The following is an 18,771-nucleotide window of genomic DNA, read 5'->3' as shown; positions in this document are numbered from 1 at the left end:
GATGAAGATGAAACGAAATCTGTGCTGCGTGTCAGCTCCACCTGAAATCAGCTCTCATGCTCAGCGCTGTTGGTACCGCATTGTCTCAACACTCGAACAGATTTGCTTGCGGCGCAGCTCTGGGCATTCGCGGAAAGCTCGAGTCAGTGCCCTAAACCGCATCTTCAATGGTTAGTATTCTCTGACCTTTCAACGCTTAACTGTGTCCGGTTGAGGCCTAACTGTCCGCGCCGGTAAGTGACTTATTTAGACCCAATCTCGGAGTGATGGCGCTAATTAAATGCGAAATGTTTCGATACGCCTGAAAGCAGAAAGACAACGACGCATAGTTGCCACTCATGGTAAGCGGCAACGAAAATTACCTCTCTTCTTTCTCTTGTTCCGTTTGTGATCGCCTTTTAAAGCGCAACATTTACCGAACTGGCAGACAAACACGATCCTGTTCATGCCATGGTAAAGAATGACTAGCATGCAACACTAATCAGAAGGCAAGCATCAGACTGTCCAGGAGCTTCTTAAAGTGTTCAGCAAGTGTTGGAATTTTTAGTGCACAGACTTGCAGCTCCACTTGAACTTTCTATACTGACCGATATCTCATCGCCCAAAGCTGTCGAGACGACGAAAGCGACAATCAACGCTGAGACGAAGCGAAACGCCATGGCGGGCACCCAGAGGATGTGGTTTCACTTCACGCTCTATAGTGGCTGTCGTCCCTTTTATACCTTTCTCGTGGCAATGGGCTTTAACGCCCCGAAGCGACATATGGGCTATCAGACACTCTGCGGTGGAGGGACCCGATTTAATTAAGACCCTCCGGGGATCTTTAGCCTATAAGACGCCCTCCCCCGTCATAGTTTTGCACTTTTCTGTAGCCCCTGCAATTTCACCGTCCGATGCTGCGCACTTGGCCATAGCCGGAAAACGAATAAAAGCGCTAAATGCTAATTACAAATACGGAACTTCAAATTCACGTCTATAACTTTAGTGTTCGTCATTATTCATATAATCCTACTTAGATTAAGAGTCTCATTGGTCGATCAATGACGATATTTTATATCCAAAGGTGGCAAATCCTTATAGTGGACAGTTTCAAAAGTGATTAAATTTTATGAGAACAGTGATTGCTGTCTCTGAAACGCGTTAAACTTATGAGAGTACAAAAACACTAAATCATCGAAGCCGCCGTATAAAAGGCCAGTTTAAGAAGGGTTGACTTAGTGAACAGGTCCAGAATACGGGCCTTTAAGAGGAGTCGTCGAAGTCGTCGAAGACCTCGTGTGCTGCTCCTGCGTGCAGTGCAGCGTCAGCAAGAAGATAGTTCATGTGCTGTCCATCGCCAAGAGCATCTCTTACCCCGCGAAACCGGCGCGCCTGCCGCCGCTAGACCACATCACGCAAATGGATGCAGTTAGTTGTGTGCGTAGGTGGGCATTTGACCTTCTGTCAAAAGCCCGCCTCGTAATCTTTGGTCATCGATAGATCATCGCTGATTCCAACTCCTGTTACGCATACATGTACGTCCAGCTCACGTCGGTCGTATTCACTTATACAAAGGTGCTTTAGCCTCGTCCACCGATTCGACAGGCGCCGAGGTCATCCAGACAAGACTGGTCACGATTAAGTAACAAGTTTAACACACGACCACTAGCAGTAGGTGTGAACATGTCACATTTCGGGCTGCTGTCAATACGTCAGTAAAAATTTCAGGGGCCACTTAATTAAGCTCCGCCTTAAGGTTATGACGCAAGATCATATATGAAGAACTGGCTATTCTATACTTAAAATTCATAGGTACCTTGGTGTCCTCATACCACTTCTGGCGCAGTGGGGCAGCGTTTAAGCGATGCGTCACTGCCCTGCGATGGCAGGCGCTGCCAACGGTGGGACTTGTGCGCGACCCAGGTTGATCTTGCGGAGCGACCTCTATCGACCAGTCGTTCATTTAACTGCCACCTGCCAATGTGCGCATTTTGCTCCCAATCCGGTGGGCAGGTTGTGATGACGCCACAAGGTCACGTGACATAGGTGGCCCATCTGCCTCCTAGGTTGCTGTCTGGGGATTTTTCGCGGATTTTTCGCACCTGGCCAACAATGCGGATGGCGACGCACGAATCATATGCGACACGACCTCTATCACGCTATCGTGTTAATAACTTCTAAAATGGGCTGCATTACTGTGTCTACGAACAACATCATCGAGCTGACGTAAAAGAAATAGCAGACAATCATCACTGGCTATTTACAAAAAGGCTGTGACATCACATTCCAGTGACTGCCAGGTGACAGCGGAAGAGCCGACAATGACTTCGCTGCACAGGTGCTCAGCCGAGCCATGGAAGAACAAAATATGTATGCACATTATACTACTCTGTGTAGCTAGTGGCATAAAGGGAGCCTCCTCTATGTTTTTGACCACTGCACGATAATGGCTTGACGGAAAGCTCCGAGAAGCACGGTCCTTCACAGCCTTGATCTTTTCCTGCGACTTTGGTTCCCGCCTGCTCACCTCCCGATGTGGAGACGCATTGTTGTTCGGTCTCGATATTTTCCATGTTACTCTCCTACGTGTCAGGCCTGGCTAGCCCGGCTCCAGCTAATTGACCAGTTTGACCAGAACATAAACGTTTGCAATATTATCAAGAGCAACAAAGGCAGTTTTTAATTCGCATTCGCACATAACATCACTGTTGGTGGGCCCGTAAACGTCAGCGTGGCTATAGTCGTACTAGGCCTGAAATGGCATTCATTTCAGAAATAATTTCAGATACAAAAAAGTACACATGTAAATCAAAAACAGCTCTTCATGAAATTTATTCTAAGCAAAACGAGAAAATTATACAACGCGTTAAAAGAACAGACATCAGTCAGACATTCTGGGTTGCATCATTGGGTGACTGAACAAGTCATTGTGTTCACCTGTTCATTAATTGTTTGAGTTTACACTTGTAAGAGCCATGCTCTCAGCAATCCTGAAAAGTTTTTTAACTTTTGGAACCTCCAGCTATGGTCCAGCTTCCTCACGGAAAATTGGTTAAAGTGTCATGCAACAATATATCATGAAAAGTTTCTCAGTGGACGATTCGAGACATTGAAGGTCTTAGGTACATTGCTTTTAATATCAGTAACAAAAATTCATTTTACATACACGAGGCCACCGTAGCTTAACGTGTCTGCACAAGCCACAAACGGGCTTTTTCGATATCTGTGCCCAGCGATTAAGAAGTATTCGATAATTAAAATGTAGTAAAACTCATCGTGCATTCACAAAAAAGTATATAGACTAATCTATACTCATGAACCCGAAACCCATAAAAGGAATTAAGAGCCTTGTTTACAGAGCCACAAGATCATACTGCCCACAACCTGAGGGCTCAGTTCGAAATGGGTTTGGTTTAGTTTATGGGGTTTAACGTCCCAAAGCGACTCAGGCTATGAGAGACGCCGTAGTGAAGGGCTCCGGAAATTTCCACCACCTGGGGTTCTTTAACGTGCACTGACATCGCACAGTAAACGGGCCTCTAGAATTTCTCCTCCAAAGAAATTCTAGCCGCCGCGGCCGGGATCGAACCCACGTCTTTTGGGTCAGCAGCCGAGCACCATAACCACTCAGCCACCGCGGCGGCCCAGTTCGAAATTGCACAGTCTATTCTGACTTTTGACTGTTATAGAAAATGTATAATAAGTCAGTCTGTGTAGAGTTTGTGAAACATTAAACTTCTGAGAATGTACCTTGACCCACCGTCAGAGTCGTGCGTCAGCCAACGGCACCAATTGCGCATGCGCCGCAGAGTAAACAAACGTGACCCAAAGTGATTCTGTCACCATGGAACAGTGCTGCGTGGTCATTTCTTTTTTCTTGAAGGAGAAGACGAAACCGACTGAAAAGGACAAAAGTCTCGATTATTGCAGCAAGAAGAGGAATGTGGAACTATTATCTGCGAAGACTCCTAGCGAGATTCCCACGTTCCCTTTACTCTTCCCTAGCCCGGTCTGATCGGTAGATCGCAAGAGATGACAAATATAAGCTGAAGAAAGGCTCTAGACAGTCAGACAGATAGCAAGAGATTTGGAACAAGATTCGGCAATGGCCGAACCTTCATTGAACAGAAAATTCAAGATAATTAAGCGAAGAAACTCACCCATCATTTCCAATTGCTGCGATACCGCCACCTTGGCTATTCTCAAGAGCAAAAAGGTAATTATTTTGCCCATCCAGTGATGACAAGAGCACAAGATATGTTTGTGTCAGTCGCTCTGAAAACACGCGCGTCGTCATTCAGCCAGAAAGACAGAACTCATCAAACTGTTTGCGCAGGCTTCTAATGTTGACCTGTAGAACAGTAAGGCCATTGTCAGAACTTTAACGCATGGCGAAAACGCATGAAACGCCTAAAGTAAGATTCATGTTCATGCACTTTGTGTTCCCACAAAATAAAACAATAGTTCAGCTGGTCCGAGTAACAAACGCTCATTACGCGGAGCAAAGGGTCACATTCCTTCTTTGGGATCAGTGTCCTTCCATTCTTCACTGAAATTTATTGCCAGTCTCTCCATCCATAGCCCATACCGCAAAAGCAGGAATGCGTTTGAAGCTTGTTTACCACGTCTGCATTTTCAAACGCTACATTTCCATTTGCCTTAGCAGGAAGGCAGTGAACTTTAAGACTTGTGCACCTGTTATACTTTTTTATTACTCATTTAAAACGAGCTGCAGCTTTTCAAATAATGAAGCTAAGGTTATCGCACGGTTTTCGAGCAGTCAGTTCTGCCCGGTCGATGCAATCACAACATCCTTAGATTGCGCCAAACGACTAGCATATATCTCAGAATTAAATTATGCACATCACTGAGCATCCCCGTAAACCCGTTTCGGTGCGAAAGCACTACTCCACGCTTTCAAACCCAACCAAGAACACACTATAAGCTGCAGAAATAAAATAAATACTGCCGCGACTCGGTTCTCAGCAAGAGGCACCGCGAGCTTTGCTGGCCACTGCACGAGAGCGCTAGGCTATCGTCGTAGAATATCACGCCTCGTGTTATAATGCAACACTCTCTAGCTATGCATTCCACATCGTCATCTTCATCAACTCCATCTGCGGTGCGAACAGACCAGATCAGCTTACCCGCAATCAGAGCTTACCCTGAGTCAAATATCGTCGCCAGACGTGACAGCGACCAAGGAAAGCGAAACCATGAGCCAGCAAGGCTAAACAAAGCTTTCGCACGTTTACTCAGCTTAACTACGTTAAAACCCTACCACTTTTGTTTTAATTTCTTGATCCACGACAGAAGTTTCTTCAATTTCGATGTGCAGTGACGAGAAAAGACACATCTGTTAAATCCCAGCACCTTCCAAAAGAGCAACCTTCTCAGCGATAACAACAAGCCGAACAGGAACGTTGCGAGAAAGATGCGCATTTAGACATTGTCCACAGCGCCAGTAATTTCTAAGATGGGTTCGTTCGGTACTTCGAAGGGGCTCAGGCCTCTCCATAAGTGGTTATTCGGCAGTGATGATGGAGCAGACAATCCACGAATGCCGATGAGAGATAACGAAGAGGTATAGCTACAAGATTTACAAAAGTGAAAGCTTCAAATTACACAAGCAAAGTCACACAGACGAATTGAGCAAAGCGTAACGTGAGCAAAGCGGGGCTGGTGCGTGTATCTCGTCAAGTTGAAAAATCTTTACTTAGGAATAACAAACGTAAAGTGGGCAACTCTGCTGTTTCTATAAAACGGTATTCGTTCAACTTAGCGTCATTTTTTGGCTCCTCGTTACTTTAATAAACAAATTATTTCATGTGAGTGAGGATAGTGATAACGGAAATAACGCCACCGGATATCTCTGCGTACAGAGGCAACTTATCATTAGCAGACGGTACTGCATTGTGCATACAACTTATAGCTTCTATAAAAGGTCACCACTGTGAGATTATACTTATATAAGGCAGCAACAGACAGAAGAAGCAGAACACAGAACGACTGGAATACGAATGCTATTTTCGGCTTATGTCATCATATTTTACTGCCTCACAGCCAACGAAACTCATTAGCATGAGATGTCATTCGCTGGGAATTTCATTAAATCTGCCGCTTGCCGGTTGCACTTCGGCGAGTGCATTCAAGTCGAAAGTAGGCGGTCTGCACTAGCTGCGATGTCTAGTATTATGGCCTAACACTGTAATATACTACAGCCTAATATAGTGGCCTGACAAGGAATGGAGGGTCGAGTGTGAGTGAAAATAGAAAGGCGATGGACACATCAACCGCGTATGACGGGACGTTAATGAGTTAAGAAAGGTGAAAGAAAAATAGCCGCCATAGAGGCAACTTTCGATTATTTCAACCATCTGGGTTTCTTTAACGATAAATCATTTACATAACGCAGCAGAAGGCTGCTGCTGCTTTTCTTTTTGCATTTTGCTTTCCTCAAAATGCGTGAACTCCATGCCGGGACCTTCTGTTCCTTGTGTTGCTCTGCGAAGAGCAAAGTAAAAAAGGAAAGAATGGGTTGTGTCACAGCTGACTCAGAACACTGAGGCAATAGTCTTTGGAGCAGCTTCACGGGGCTGGCGAGCTAGCACTTTTCGGGGTTTGTTTTATGTTTTTGTCCAAGAGCTTTCCGCAAAACGATCTTCGTCTCCGCACAAAGGTGCTTTCACTTGTAGTAACGTCTTGTCCTGCTTGCTAATTAAATGTTGCTTCCAATTTTGTCCCGTCAACAGCTTCATTCAACTTCTTTCAAGCTGTTCTACAAAGTAGCCCTCGTCTTTATATTTTTGTGTACGCAGTACATAGCAGAGATATTCACTTTCGTGACAATAGTGTCCAAGCAAAGGGCAATGGACCTGACATTTTTTCGCATGTCCCCGCTCTAAGTATAACATCCGTCTCGAAAGAAGAGCCCTCTTGAATACCCAGGGCAGTCGTCATCAATGTTTCTGCCGTTTCATTCCTACAAAACTTCTTCAAAACGCTTGTCTTCCGTTGCATAACGAGACTGCGTAACGCGATGCGTGAAGTATACAAAACGATGTAAAGTGTGAAAGCAATCCTAGTTTGCTAAACATCGTAAATAAACGCCGAGTTTTTCGGTCGCAGTTCGCAAGCTCGGTTCGAAAATAGGAGTCAGCACTGTGTGCAACCTTCCCTCATATCGGCATTTTGAGACGGTTATATAAGCGTGCGAGCGTAGGCATAGCACGGAAATTTATTCCGCTTGTAATCAGCCTATAAAACATGCACCGCAGCGTATTTCTCTCAGAAATCCCGCTGCCATGTATCTTAGAATGCCCAGTTGTGACAAATCCCGGTGAAGCGTTATTATAAAGGACTTTGCCTTCGAGGGTGGCCTTCCTAATACACAGGGCATTGGGAATGTTGACCGTGTGTGTGTGCGTGCGTGCGTGTGTGCGTGTGCGTGTGCGTGTGCGTGTGCGTGTGCGTGTGTGTGTGTGTGTGTGTGTGTGTGTGTGTGTGTGTGTGTGTGTGTGTGTGTGTGTGTGTGTGTGTGTGTGTGTGTGTGTGTGTGTGTGTGTGTGTGTGTGATAGTGGTGAAACTAATATCAGCGGATACAGAGGAGCGACCCGAAGTCGCCTTCCCTCCCCCGGCTTAAACGACGGCCGCTATCCATTGGGCAGCGGCGGCGTCTTCAGCCAGCTGGCGGAGATTGATTTGTGTCCCCGGGTCGAAGCTGAGTATTAGAGTCTTCCAGTGATCACAGTCGTTAATGAAGTGACGCTCGGTTAGGGTCTGCGGGCAGTTCCAGGTCATATGATTTAGATCGGCTTTGCTGTCACAATTTTTGCATTTGTGTGAGCAGAGTCCTTCCGAATAGAAGCTACACAATTGGGGATTGGGATAGGTGTTAGTTTGAAGTTTACGCCAGAATTTGGCCTGTTGTTTGGAGAGCGTTTTATCTGCTGAGGGGACTCAGTCTTCTGTAAGAAAGCAACAAGCCGAAGTATAGGGCGGGTGGGCTGCACGACCCAGCTCGGCGGGACAGTTCTCGAGCTAGGTTATGAGCCGCCTCATTACCAGCAAGGGAGGCATGAGCAAACGCCCAGATTAGGCGAATGCGCCGCGTGGGCTGAGAATTTTTGCAGAATCCGTGCTGCTTGTGGGCAGATTCTTCCCAAGGTGTAGTTACGCATCGCCAATTTTGAGTCGCTGACCCAGGCTTCTGCCAAAGATCCCGCAATGGCTAGAGCAATGGCTGTTTCTTCCCCAACATATGTGTGCTGAGTGTGTATGGTGCCCCCAGTTATGAGTGTACCATATTCCGTGGTGACCACAGCTACCATCTTCTCAGCCGAAGAATCTGCTGCATCTACATATACTACAGAGGTATCATCAAGAAAAAGTTTGGCCAACGATTTGCCTCTCTCTGCATGACGCTCAGCGTGGAAATCTGGGTGCATGTTCCGAGGTCTCGGTGAGATGACCAGAAGCTGTCGGATATGTTTGGGGAGGTCAGCTGTCGGTCCGCCTTGTCGTTCGTATGTTATAACTAGTCTGGACAGAATGTGTCTGCCAGTTGGTGTCGCCGATAGCCGTTCCTACTGCGAGACAGCGACCGCTTCAATAATCTCACTTAGGGTGTTATGAAGACCGAGGCCAAACACTTTCTCAGTCGCTGTGTGCATGGGTAGCCCAACTACTTGTTTGACGCATATTCTCATCATGGCCTCCACTTTCTCTTTTTTTAACTGATTTGAGATGTAGGTAAGGGCGTATGTAATCTAGGCCGCTGGTCTTAAAGGCTTGTACTAAACAGAGAGTATTGCTTTCCCTCAGGCTCGAGTGGCGGTTACTAATGCGGTGAATTAGTCACAAAATTTGTTGAGAGGTTCCTTGAAGCTTTTTGATTGCGTCAGCATTGAAGCTGTGTTCTTGCAGCATTAGGCCCAAGATTTCAATTTATGGTACTCGAGGAATGGGGGCTCCGCGAATAGTGAGTTCGATGGCCGGTGGGGGTTGCGCAGGGGATCTGGTTTTTCGGAGTACGTACAGGTGAAAACAATCTAAAACGAAACACACTGGTACAGATATCCCTTCCTGGCAGCCCCGTGCCTGCCGCTGTTCGTAATTGGCATCCCGCCCCGGAGCGGGAACTACGACGGGCACCTCCTGTTTCAGAAGCAGGAACTGCGCAAACGGGCACTTCGATGCGTACCGCCTTCTTGATTTCCAAGGCAGGCGTCCCACAATTCCGACGGGGGCGCCACCATTTCTAAGAACAGCTTCCGCAGGCACGTCGCCGGCAGCGAGCGGCACATGCTCGTTTGTTCCATTTTATGATCTCTGCACTCGCATGTAACTGCACTGTACCGCATAGCACTCTAAATACAAAATTCACGTACGAGCTGACAGGTGCCTTTTTGTCTGCTGGAGATTGATTGCGCTCTTCTGAACGTTAGCTGACAGCGCAAATTAAATCATGGCTGTCTATCTGCTCCTGTCCAAATGACAACAGTCCTATATGATACTCCGTGCCTGCCGGTGCTTTAATGTTTGTTCCCAGTGGCCACGAAAAGCATCGCGCCAACTGAGTAAGCCACGAAAGTTTGGTCAGACTACGCAAGCAGGGAAGGGAAGGGCTTTGACGGCTGTGGTAAGTATGCGCTTTGTGCCGTATGACGTCCCGAACATACACGTGGTCATTGAGAGAAGACATAAAATTCTACCACCTGGGGATTTTCAACGAGTTCTCATATCGCACTACGCACGGCCATTCTTTTGTTTTGCGATATTGTTAGGAAGGCCATAAAGACGAAACGTGTCTGGTGTCGGCAGCGGCGGCGGCGTTTGTGTGGTCTCAACCTGGCAACCATGGCAGGTGGCATGTGTAGGCCGTATTTAGCGGGATTTCCCTATCGTCACCTGCCACGGTTGTCGAGAGGCAGTCGGAGAGAGGGTAATCCCTTCTTCATCTGAATAAAACAAGGAAATAAATGAATAAAAGAAGCGATTATGAAGAGAAGTAGAATAAGAAAAGAATCAAAACTGGCATAGAATCAGAATTGCAATAGATTCGCGAGTGGAAGATAATGTAATCAGAATGGAATAGAGTGAATGAAAAAATTTGGCAGAGACACTTAAGGCTGCTCACGGGCGAGAATGCGAAAACATTACTACCCCAGGGTGCACTGACACTCACCCATGCACACACATACGCGCGATATGACACCACCCTGAACGCTGTACGACGAACGGTTGCATCACAATTTTGATACCAAAGTCTGGGAAGGCATACAATTCAAGGTGCATAAGTCGTCTGTTCGAATCCCTGTCGTAAGCTAGCCTCTACCTTGACTACCACATATAAGCTATATGCAACAGGAAATCGCATGACACTTCCTGTAAAGCTTTACACAAACGGTTTGCTTCACAGTATTAATACGAATTCCGAGAAAACTAGCGCCAGATGGAGGACGGCCAGTGGCGAGTAAATACAGACGAACGACATGAATAATATTGCCTGAAGTGGCGGTGCGCGGCATTGTGCGTCGCGCGTGTGTGGTGCGCGCTGTTCGTGCGCGGGTTTTTGTGCGCGGGTTTTTGTGCGCGGTTTTCAACCCGGCGTGCTTCCCCCGCGTATGGACCTACTAGAACTTTCTTGGACACTTTTTGTTTTTAGACACTTCCGTTCCCTGTGAGTGTGTGTGCATAGGGCGACATCAGTTGCCGCAATGTATCTTTGTCTTTGTAGAGGGACGGATGTCCCCTTTTGATCGTGAGTCCAAATAAACTTATCTTATGTGCGTCATTCGACGTCATCCGATTTTTCTCGTCATCGCTGGGATTTTCTGTACTATCTGCTAGTAGACACACACACGCCGCCGGCTTTTCTTGCAATGGAACTAGCAATGCTTTCGCACAATATATCGTGCTTAGCATCGCTAAACCACCAGCCATTTTCTTTGCTTATTTTTTTTTATTATTGCGAAGCGGTTGAGGTGTCCGCCTAGAATGAGAAAATTACCGCAGTTTCATCGACCATAAAAGCTATCGGCTTAAAGGAACCTTCGTTCCTGGAGGACAAGTGCAGTATTATTTCGTGCAGACAAAACCTCAGCAGTTGGAGAATTTTCTCAGTCACTATAAACGCAGTTTCCGCGAGGCGTCTCGGAGCTGCGAAAAAGGCGGGACAAATGTGCACAGTCTGCGAGAAACACCTGGCCAGATAGAAGAGCCCGAGGCCCCACAGAGGTGCCACAGCCTTATTGCAAGTAATGTCACGGGAACAAAAAAAAACTGCTGCACTTTTCCCATACCGCCTTCCTATAGTCGAACATCACCATCATCATAATTTATTTGCCCTTACGCGCCCTTGATGAGCCATCACATAAAGGGGGGGGGGGGGGGAAGAGAAGGTGATTACGGTTAACAATAAATAAAACATGCAAACATTGGTATGCATAGTAGACACATGTAAAACATAGTTGTGTGTATCGTCAATTGTAAGAAGCGCTTTGGAAATGCTTTAGGAGTTTCGGCTCCCAAACAAAGAAACAAGTATATAAGTTAACAAGAGTAAAGGAGCTATAGACAAAAAAATTTGACTTAAGCTCAGCCTTAGGGGTACGACACGACAGCGTATTAGGTTATTTCCTATATATGCAGAAGGTCATTCTCTACTTCATATTCATAGATCCCTGGGAGTCCTCGTACCCCTCCTAGCGCAGTGGTGCAGCGGTTAAGCATGCGCCAGTGCCCTGTGATGGCAGGTGCTCCCAATGGTGGCCCTTATGCGGCCTAAACTCCGTTTCATACATAGCTGTCAACGCAGCCAAGGCTACGGCGCCTGTTCGCGCTCGTCGTCCGCATCGTAATGTAGTGCGTCGAAAGTGAAAGGAGTAATGAACTCAAAATTAAAGTTATTGTTGGTTAATATTGCAGTATAATGATAATGGTGTTTTATTTTACAAAAAGATTGCTTTTTCTTTAATGTTCTTCAAAACAGAGTGCCTTAGTTTTCTGGGTTTTTTTCGGCTCCTCCTGTATCAGGTTTTCGCAGCTAGGCCGGCCGGCGATGTCGTCTGCTTTCGTCTTTCGGTTTCCGAGTATGCGAAAATGGCACCGCTATCGCCTACTCGCTTGTTTTCTTCGCCCATTGCGGCTTTAAAAACATCTCCTGCTCGCATATTCTCCAAGCTGAAGCCTCCGAAAATTTCGAAAGACTGCAAGCAGGTGATTGTCAACGTTTACTGTAGCGTAAGGAAGCGCTTCCCGGAGAAGACTGCGCGTGAAGTTCTCGAAACTGTGAGCCAGATGACCGGGGTCAGCCCTCGGACAGTTGCGAGGTTCAAGAAAGAAGGTCTCTCTAGTGGAATAAGATCACCTTGTGTGCCGCATGCTAAAAAGTCGCTCATTGCCCGAAAAAAGCACTTCGCAATCACGTCCGTCGCCAATAGACTACACTGCTTTTTCCCTTCGAAGCAAGTAAAGAGCGCTGTGTTTTTCAAGGTAGGCATTAGAGTTTGACAGTTTCGACTTTCTACCTAATGATTATTTTAATAAAAATAAAAAAAAGAAATGAAAAAAAAAACAGCCAAGCCGGGAGTCGAACCTTGGCATCTTGTAAAATGAACACACAGGAGCGCGCTTCGTACCACTCAGCCACGACGCGAGGCGGACGGATACATTTTTGCTTGTTTTTTGCAGCGGACTACTTTCGTACCTTTGGCAGCGTTGACAGTTATGAAACGGAGTATAGGTTACTCTCCCCGAGCGACCAACCATTAATTGAAGTGCCACCTACCGCGGTGGGCAGTGCTCACTGTCCGGTGGGCAGGCAAGTGGCCCGCCTGCCTCCTAGGTTGCTCTGAGGAGCGTATTTCTATTCCGCCAACGATACAGCGCACCAACTCAGCTGCGCCACCTCGCGGAATATAGAATATTTCTGAGAACGGGTAAGTGCACATTTAACACCGCAAATTAAAGTTGCTTCTGTGGTGCAATAGATTAGAGCTCTGCTTTAAAACGCGTAAAGCACAGAACGCGACGGCAAATAGTTTATTAATAATTTTAGGAGTGCGCTAACTGCTTCCTAAATTAAAAAAAAAGACGAGTAAACTTCGTTTGTATCGAGTGGCTTAAAAAAGCGACTTTCGCAAGCATCTCACATCGTGACCTAAAAGGTAACACACTCCCATGGGATTGATTGATTGAAAACATCTTCATTTGCTGAATATTCTTAGAACATGTGGGTGGGCCGCCTAGACCGGTAGCCCAATGGCTATTGCTCATGGGAAAATGACAAATGGTTCGCGCGGGATAAATTTGAAAAGAAAAAAAAGTAACAATCAGAGCGGTTCGGAAACACGTCGCTGGGGACCACCTCCCAAAGCCATGACCGTGATTTTTTCGCACACAACGGCGACGCACACAACGGCGGCACCGGATTCTCTGGTGAACAGGGCTTAAGGCCCGATAGCGTTAAAGGAATCGGGGCGCTTTAGATTTCCGGGCACTTTCGTGCTTCGGCGACCCCTCCGGGCCAACCGAATGTCCGAAGCTGTATCTCCGGCTGCGAGCTGCGCTCCTGATGTTCTCACCCTCCTTGCCAACCGGCTACCGCACAGACTGTGCAGGCTACAGCCCGTACACCCAAAGTTGGCACCCGTGACGTCACGTGAAAACGGCATGTAAGCAAGTTTCTACGCGGCAAGGCGTCACTGTAGCTTGACAATGCTTAATTGCCGGGTACATCACGAAGATGCGCGCAGCACAGCACCGCCATGCACACACCCATGGAGGGAGCAAGGTACACAATGCACACCGGCTTGTTTTGCCACTTGTGGGCGCGCACATGGAACACATGGACAGCTTTATTACTCACTCGCACTCTACAGGCACCCTTCGTGAGGAGTGCCACCCGGGTGGCAATTTTTCCTTCCCTAACCCCCTGTGTGGACCCCTCCCTCTCGACCCGGTGTCGAAGGCCGCTGTGGTGGACAGCGAACGGAGTCGCCGCGCGTGTGTGGTGGTGTAATGTCTGTGTGTGTTGTGTACGGCAGGGCGAGACCGCTCCACACTGTCCCTCAGTAGGTGCGTGCACGTCGTGACGGCGGTCGGTGGCGGCGCGTCACACGGCGGTGGAGTAGATGATCAGTGTGCTGCTGGTGGACTTTGGTGGCGACTCTTTTGGCGGAGTGCCGGGCGAGGCGGGGGCCTCCTTGTCCGGAGGGACCTCCTCGGTGGCTTCCACCTCGGCCGCCTCCTCAACGACCACCACGCTACTGCACACACAAGCAGAAACGCCCGAAGGCGAGCAGCTTAGAAACCTCTTTGCGAAAATCCCAGCCAAACAAAACAGCCCTAACACGGGGCACGCGGATTTTCCCTGTTTCTTGTGCCGCCCGGTTAGCGCTGCTTCATAATCCTGTAGCCAAGACTAATTTGCTGCTGGAGTGCCACAGTTAACGAATACTGCAGCTACCGTTACAGACAGTCACGTAAGCTGTACTTGCTTTAAACACTGGGAAGCAACAGACGCTCCAGCGCAGGCGTTGCACGTTTTGCTTAGCTGCTCCTGAATTGCACTTGGGCGGCGAATAACAAGGGCTGGCAACCGAGAAACGGCCAGTTGGGAGTGCGTCCTGTGACCAAAGTGGCGCGCACACACTGCCAGTCATGATACGCACAGCCAGTGGCATCCAGGGGACACTGCGGTGTGAAGTTCATCGTGAGCTATTCACTGCTCGGACTAGCTGCGCAGTGTTATGTAGTTGACACCTAAATGTGCGCTACGCAGAGGTAACTAAGAATGACTAAATTTAATTGAGCAAGGTTTGTTATGCCAAGAACTACATGGCTAATATTTTCGTCTTCGAGAGGTAACGATTGCAGGTGACGCTCTTAAAGGTATGCAGTACGTATGAGCAACAAGAAAAAGGGACAGAACTCTAAAGACAACAAAAATTAAACATGACTTGCTGTGAAATATACACTCGGGAGAACTAAGGCTAACTAAGTGTTTCTTTCCGTCTCTTGCCCACCAGCCGCTGTGGGCGGCCCTTATGTTCGTATGGGGAGTCAAGCTCTGGGTCCATGTCAGGCTGAGTTATGTCCGTAACTCTAACGACCAGAATGATATAACGATCGTATTATACGTTGATGTAAAAGTGATTACCGGTGATAATAAACACTGCATAACAATCTGTCTCAGATAAAAAGTATCAAAGCGGCCAAAGCTGAACATTGGATGACTGCCCAACGAGAAAGCTGGGTGTGCTGTACCCTCGTTGCCGTACATTTCACGAAAGTAGTTTTTAACAGCTGCCTGCTTTAGTGCGTTCCAGGGACACACGAAGCACCAAGAGGTAATCTCCGCTCTTGGAACGATGGATTTCTAACGCACTGTTAATAAGTTGTTCATGTGTTGAAGAAGTATTGTGTGCGCGAAGTCTGTTGTACTGTTTCTGGTAATGCGAAGTCCACCTTGCATTAGTGATCGCTAAAGCGTAGAATATACCTATATTAAAGTTTTAAACAGCCAGCAGACCCCCCCCCCCCCCCACTAAGCTTGTCTCTATGGCAGCAGGCTGATGCAGTCACTACAGACAAAATGCTGTTACGCATACGGCCCGGAAAGCAACGAACGATGTCGTCATCAAGCAAGCCGTGTATTTTTTAGTCCTACCAGTTACGAATCTGAATCAAAATTCATCCAGAACCGGTGGCCAGTTTCTGGAGGATAGCAAATGTTGACGCTGTGTTTGAGTCGCCAGCTGCTTGGTGGCGCACTGCAACTTCTGCATCGAACACCTTGGGGCAGTTCATCTGAATGCCAATATAAGTCTAGCTCATTCAGTGCGCCGGATTTTGAGGTTCGTACTTTACGGGAATTTTCGCAAAAGGTTTGAAGCCTCGTTCACGCACAGCACGGACGCCCTTAAAATATCTTATTCGTTATTGTGGTTTTTGCCACACTTAATATCTGAGCTTTTCAGTAAAAGGCTCAAACATCCGTTATTTAATTGGTTTGTTCATAGAAGGTTCCGACGAGGTACTACATCAAGGTGGACAAATCCTGCTCTGGTGAGGGAGTGCGTTGAGGGTTCTGGTCACCGAGGTCGGGCCGCATCACAGGCCTGGTTATGCAATTCCATCTAGACGGGGAGTTTTGTTTTTATCACCTAACACCTTTAGGGCATAAACGTGGAGGCTAATAAAAACTGTTCAGTTTAGTTAAGTACAACGCAGCGAGCTATGGAAAGAAACACGATAGGTGTAACTTTAAAGAGACCGGAAGTGGGCGGAGTGGGTGAGGGAACAAACGCAGGTTAATGGCATCCTGGTAGAAATCAAGGGGAAGAAATGGGTTTGGGCAGGTCATGTAATGCGAAGACAAGATAACCAAAGGTCCTTAAGCCTAACGGAGTGGCCTCCAAGAGGAGGCAAGTGTAGCAGTGGGCGGCAGAAAATTAGGAGCGTGGATGAGATTATGAAGCTTGCGGGGATACGGTGGATGCAGCTGGCAAAGGACAGGGTTAAGTGGAGAGACACGGTAGAGGCCATTGCCCAGCAGTGGGAGTAGTAAGGCTGATGATGATGATGTGATGGCATGCGTTATCTCGCTTCCCCTGCATCCTTGGTTTATGAGGTTTAATGCCCCAAAGCAACCCAGGCAATGAGAGACTCCGCTTCCTGAAGACCATTGACATTTCCGCCCCCGCGCTTGCTGCATGGCGCCGCTTGACGCCAGACTTTCGCGTTCGGGTTAAGTTTCCGGGCATTTGTGCGAATTTATCAAGGCCCGAGCCAACCCGTAGAGCGCGGGGATGCCGATATGTCAACCGCACCGCTACTCTGCGGCAGTATTAGATACAGGACTAAGAAAATAGGACAAATGGCGTTGCCGGCGACAGCATCCTCCGGGGAAGCCAGACATGGAATCTCCCCGGCAGATTTCGCACCAGGAAAGATACATTTTAAGTCGTTAGGGGAATATATACACAGAAGTTTTAACGTTTCTTTTCAGCATGATGCTCGCCACACACCGCATCGTCGGCAACGTGGCGATAGTGATAAGGAAATTATGGCCGGGCTGCTCCGAAGCACTGCGCGGCTCCAGAAGCACACGACCAAACCTTAAATCATTTCATGCAAGCCAAAGCAAACATGTCACTCAAGCCGAAAACATCAGTGAAGATGAGACAACATAAAAACGGCGCGGCATAGGCGTGCACAGGGGCGCCAGAGGCCCCTTAAATCGCAAGCACGAGAGAAGGGGGCGCAAATTTTGCCCCTTACTGTTCCCTGTTTCCCAGAAGACTTGAAGAGGCATTACCATGAACGCCAGCCACCCCTTACAGCGAGACCTGTGCACGCCTACGCACCTATGGTCTATGCAAAACGTAGCAAGCGCTGGCTCCTGATGCCGTTGTACGGTGCATGTCGTATAGTTCCGCCGTTCCGCGGGCCAAGGAAGCGATAGCGACAACTGTCACGCACAACAGCGCTCACTATCAGGCAGGAGCATCTCTATCCCACAAGCGCACGTGGCACATTCTGTAGGGCAACCACTATTATCCGGCTCATATATCAGAATCCCTGTTTAGTGAACTATGCGGCCCAACACGGAAGCGCCCGCTGCAAAGGCCGCGTATAAGTCCTGTGCGCAAGGACCATGGGACTGCGGAAGATGTATTCTCTCAATCGCCTCTTGTGGCCCGCGTGGACAGCATTCCAATGAGCCAGGAGTTTTCTGTGACGACATACTAAGGCATGGATGCCGTTTGACCTACTCAAAGGCCCTCAGACATGTCAGTGAGAATAAGGCCACAAGTCTCTTCCTGGAGAGCAAGAGTACACAGAGCAACCACAAGTCTAGAAGGCCTTCAAAATGTGCGATAGTGTAGAGAGCCATCGTTGAGAAACACTGCTTGTTGAATTCACTAAAGGGTGCGGTGCGTAAACGGGCACATAACGCATCCGTTCGTCGTGATGGAAAATACGTAGTTAAAAGGACCAATTACTCATTGAAAGCAGACGAGTGGTCGGTTTTACAGCTGTTTCTGTAAGGTGAGGTTAAAAAAATATAAGGAGACAAAATAATTGCCCCGGATCTACCTAGCTAATCTAAATGCGACTTGGCGCGCTAGCACATTTGCCATTGCTTAGCTTTCTCCCCTATGCAGCAAACACTTCCGCATCTGTCCAAGACTTGTTTTCCCTGTAAACTGCGCAAATCAACATTCAGCACCACAGCGACCATTTTAAACGCGCAAAGGTTTGGAGCTGGACGTTGATAGAACTATGGCATTCAATTGTCCGGTCGGCAAAGGTGTTTCGGCCTCTCTATTCTAAAACACACTTTAACTAAATCTGAAATTAAGCTGCGTCAGGAAAAACAATGTTTAAGGTCATGCGTGACGGAAGCCAAAAGTCTCCGAAACCACGGACCGCAGGGGATGATTCTTTTTTCTCCTTGATTTGTGGTGCTCATCAATGAAAAATTAATGGGGTAACTATTTAAAGATAATTTATTACAAAGCAAAGAAAAAACATGCCGCCGGTGGGATCCTGACCCACGACCTCCGAATTTCGTGCAAATATCCATTGCTTTCTAATCAATTACCTTGAAATAACTACTCTATTAATATTAAGCAAAGAAGGGAAGGGGAATGAGGGGCTCGTTATAAATATGACAGAAGCCAACAGCCACAGAAACCAAGGGGCACAGGGGATTTTTTTTTAATTGATCTATTTAATTTTTGGTGTTGATCAATTTAGAATATTACTGAATATGTTATCGC

The 18,771-nt window shown here is 47.5% G+C and overlaps 1 protein-coding gene across 3 annotated transcripts in view; it reads right to left on the bottom strand.

The window, feature by feature from the left end:
* The window catches only part of LOC149361989 (E3 ubiquitin-protein ligase MARCHF3-like), a 57,346-nt gene that overhangs the window by 10,837 nt on the left and 27,738 nt on the right, over positions 1 to 18,771 (bottom strand). For 2 of the 3 annotated variants that reach the window (XM_089572897.1, XM_089572896.1), the window contains exon 5: positions 13,795 to 14,250. The exons of the other annotated variant lie outside the window; for it this stretch is intronic. In XM_089572897.1, coding sequence (XP_089429023.1) covers positions 14,097 to 14,250 — 154 coding nt within the window. In that variant the 3' untranslated portion in view covers positions 13,795 to 14,096. Of the gene's footprint in view, positions 1 to 13,794; positions 14,251 to 18,771 lie in introns of those variants that run through there. 3 annotated transcript variants of the gene reach the window in all.

This window comes from Amblyomma mixtum, chromosome 2 (assembly GCF_055824585.1).
Source record: "Amblyomma mixtum isolate Tamu chromosome 2, ASM5582458v1, whole genome shotgun sequence".
Taxonomy (NCBI): domain Eukaryota; kingdom Metazoa; phylum Arthropoda; class Arachnida; order Ixodida; family Ixodidae; genus Amblyomma; species Amblyomma mixtum.
Note: the sequence above shows the minus strand (reverse complement) of the source record. Positions and strands in the feature narration are given on the sequence as shown.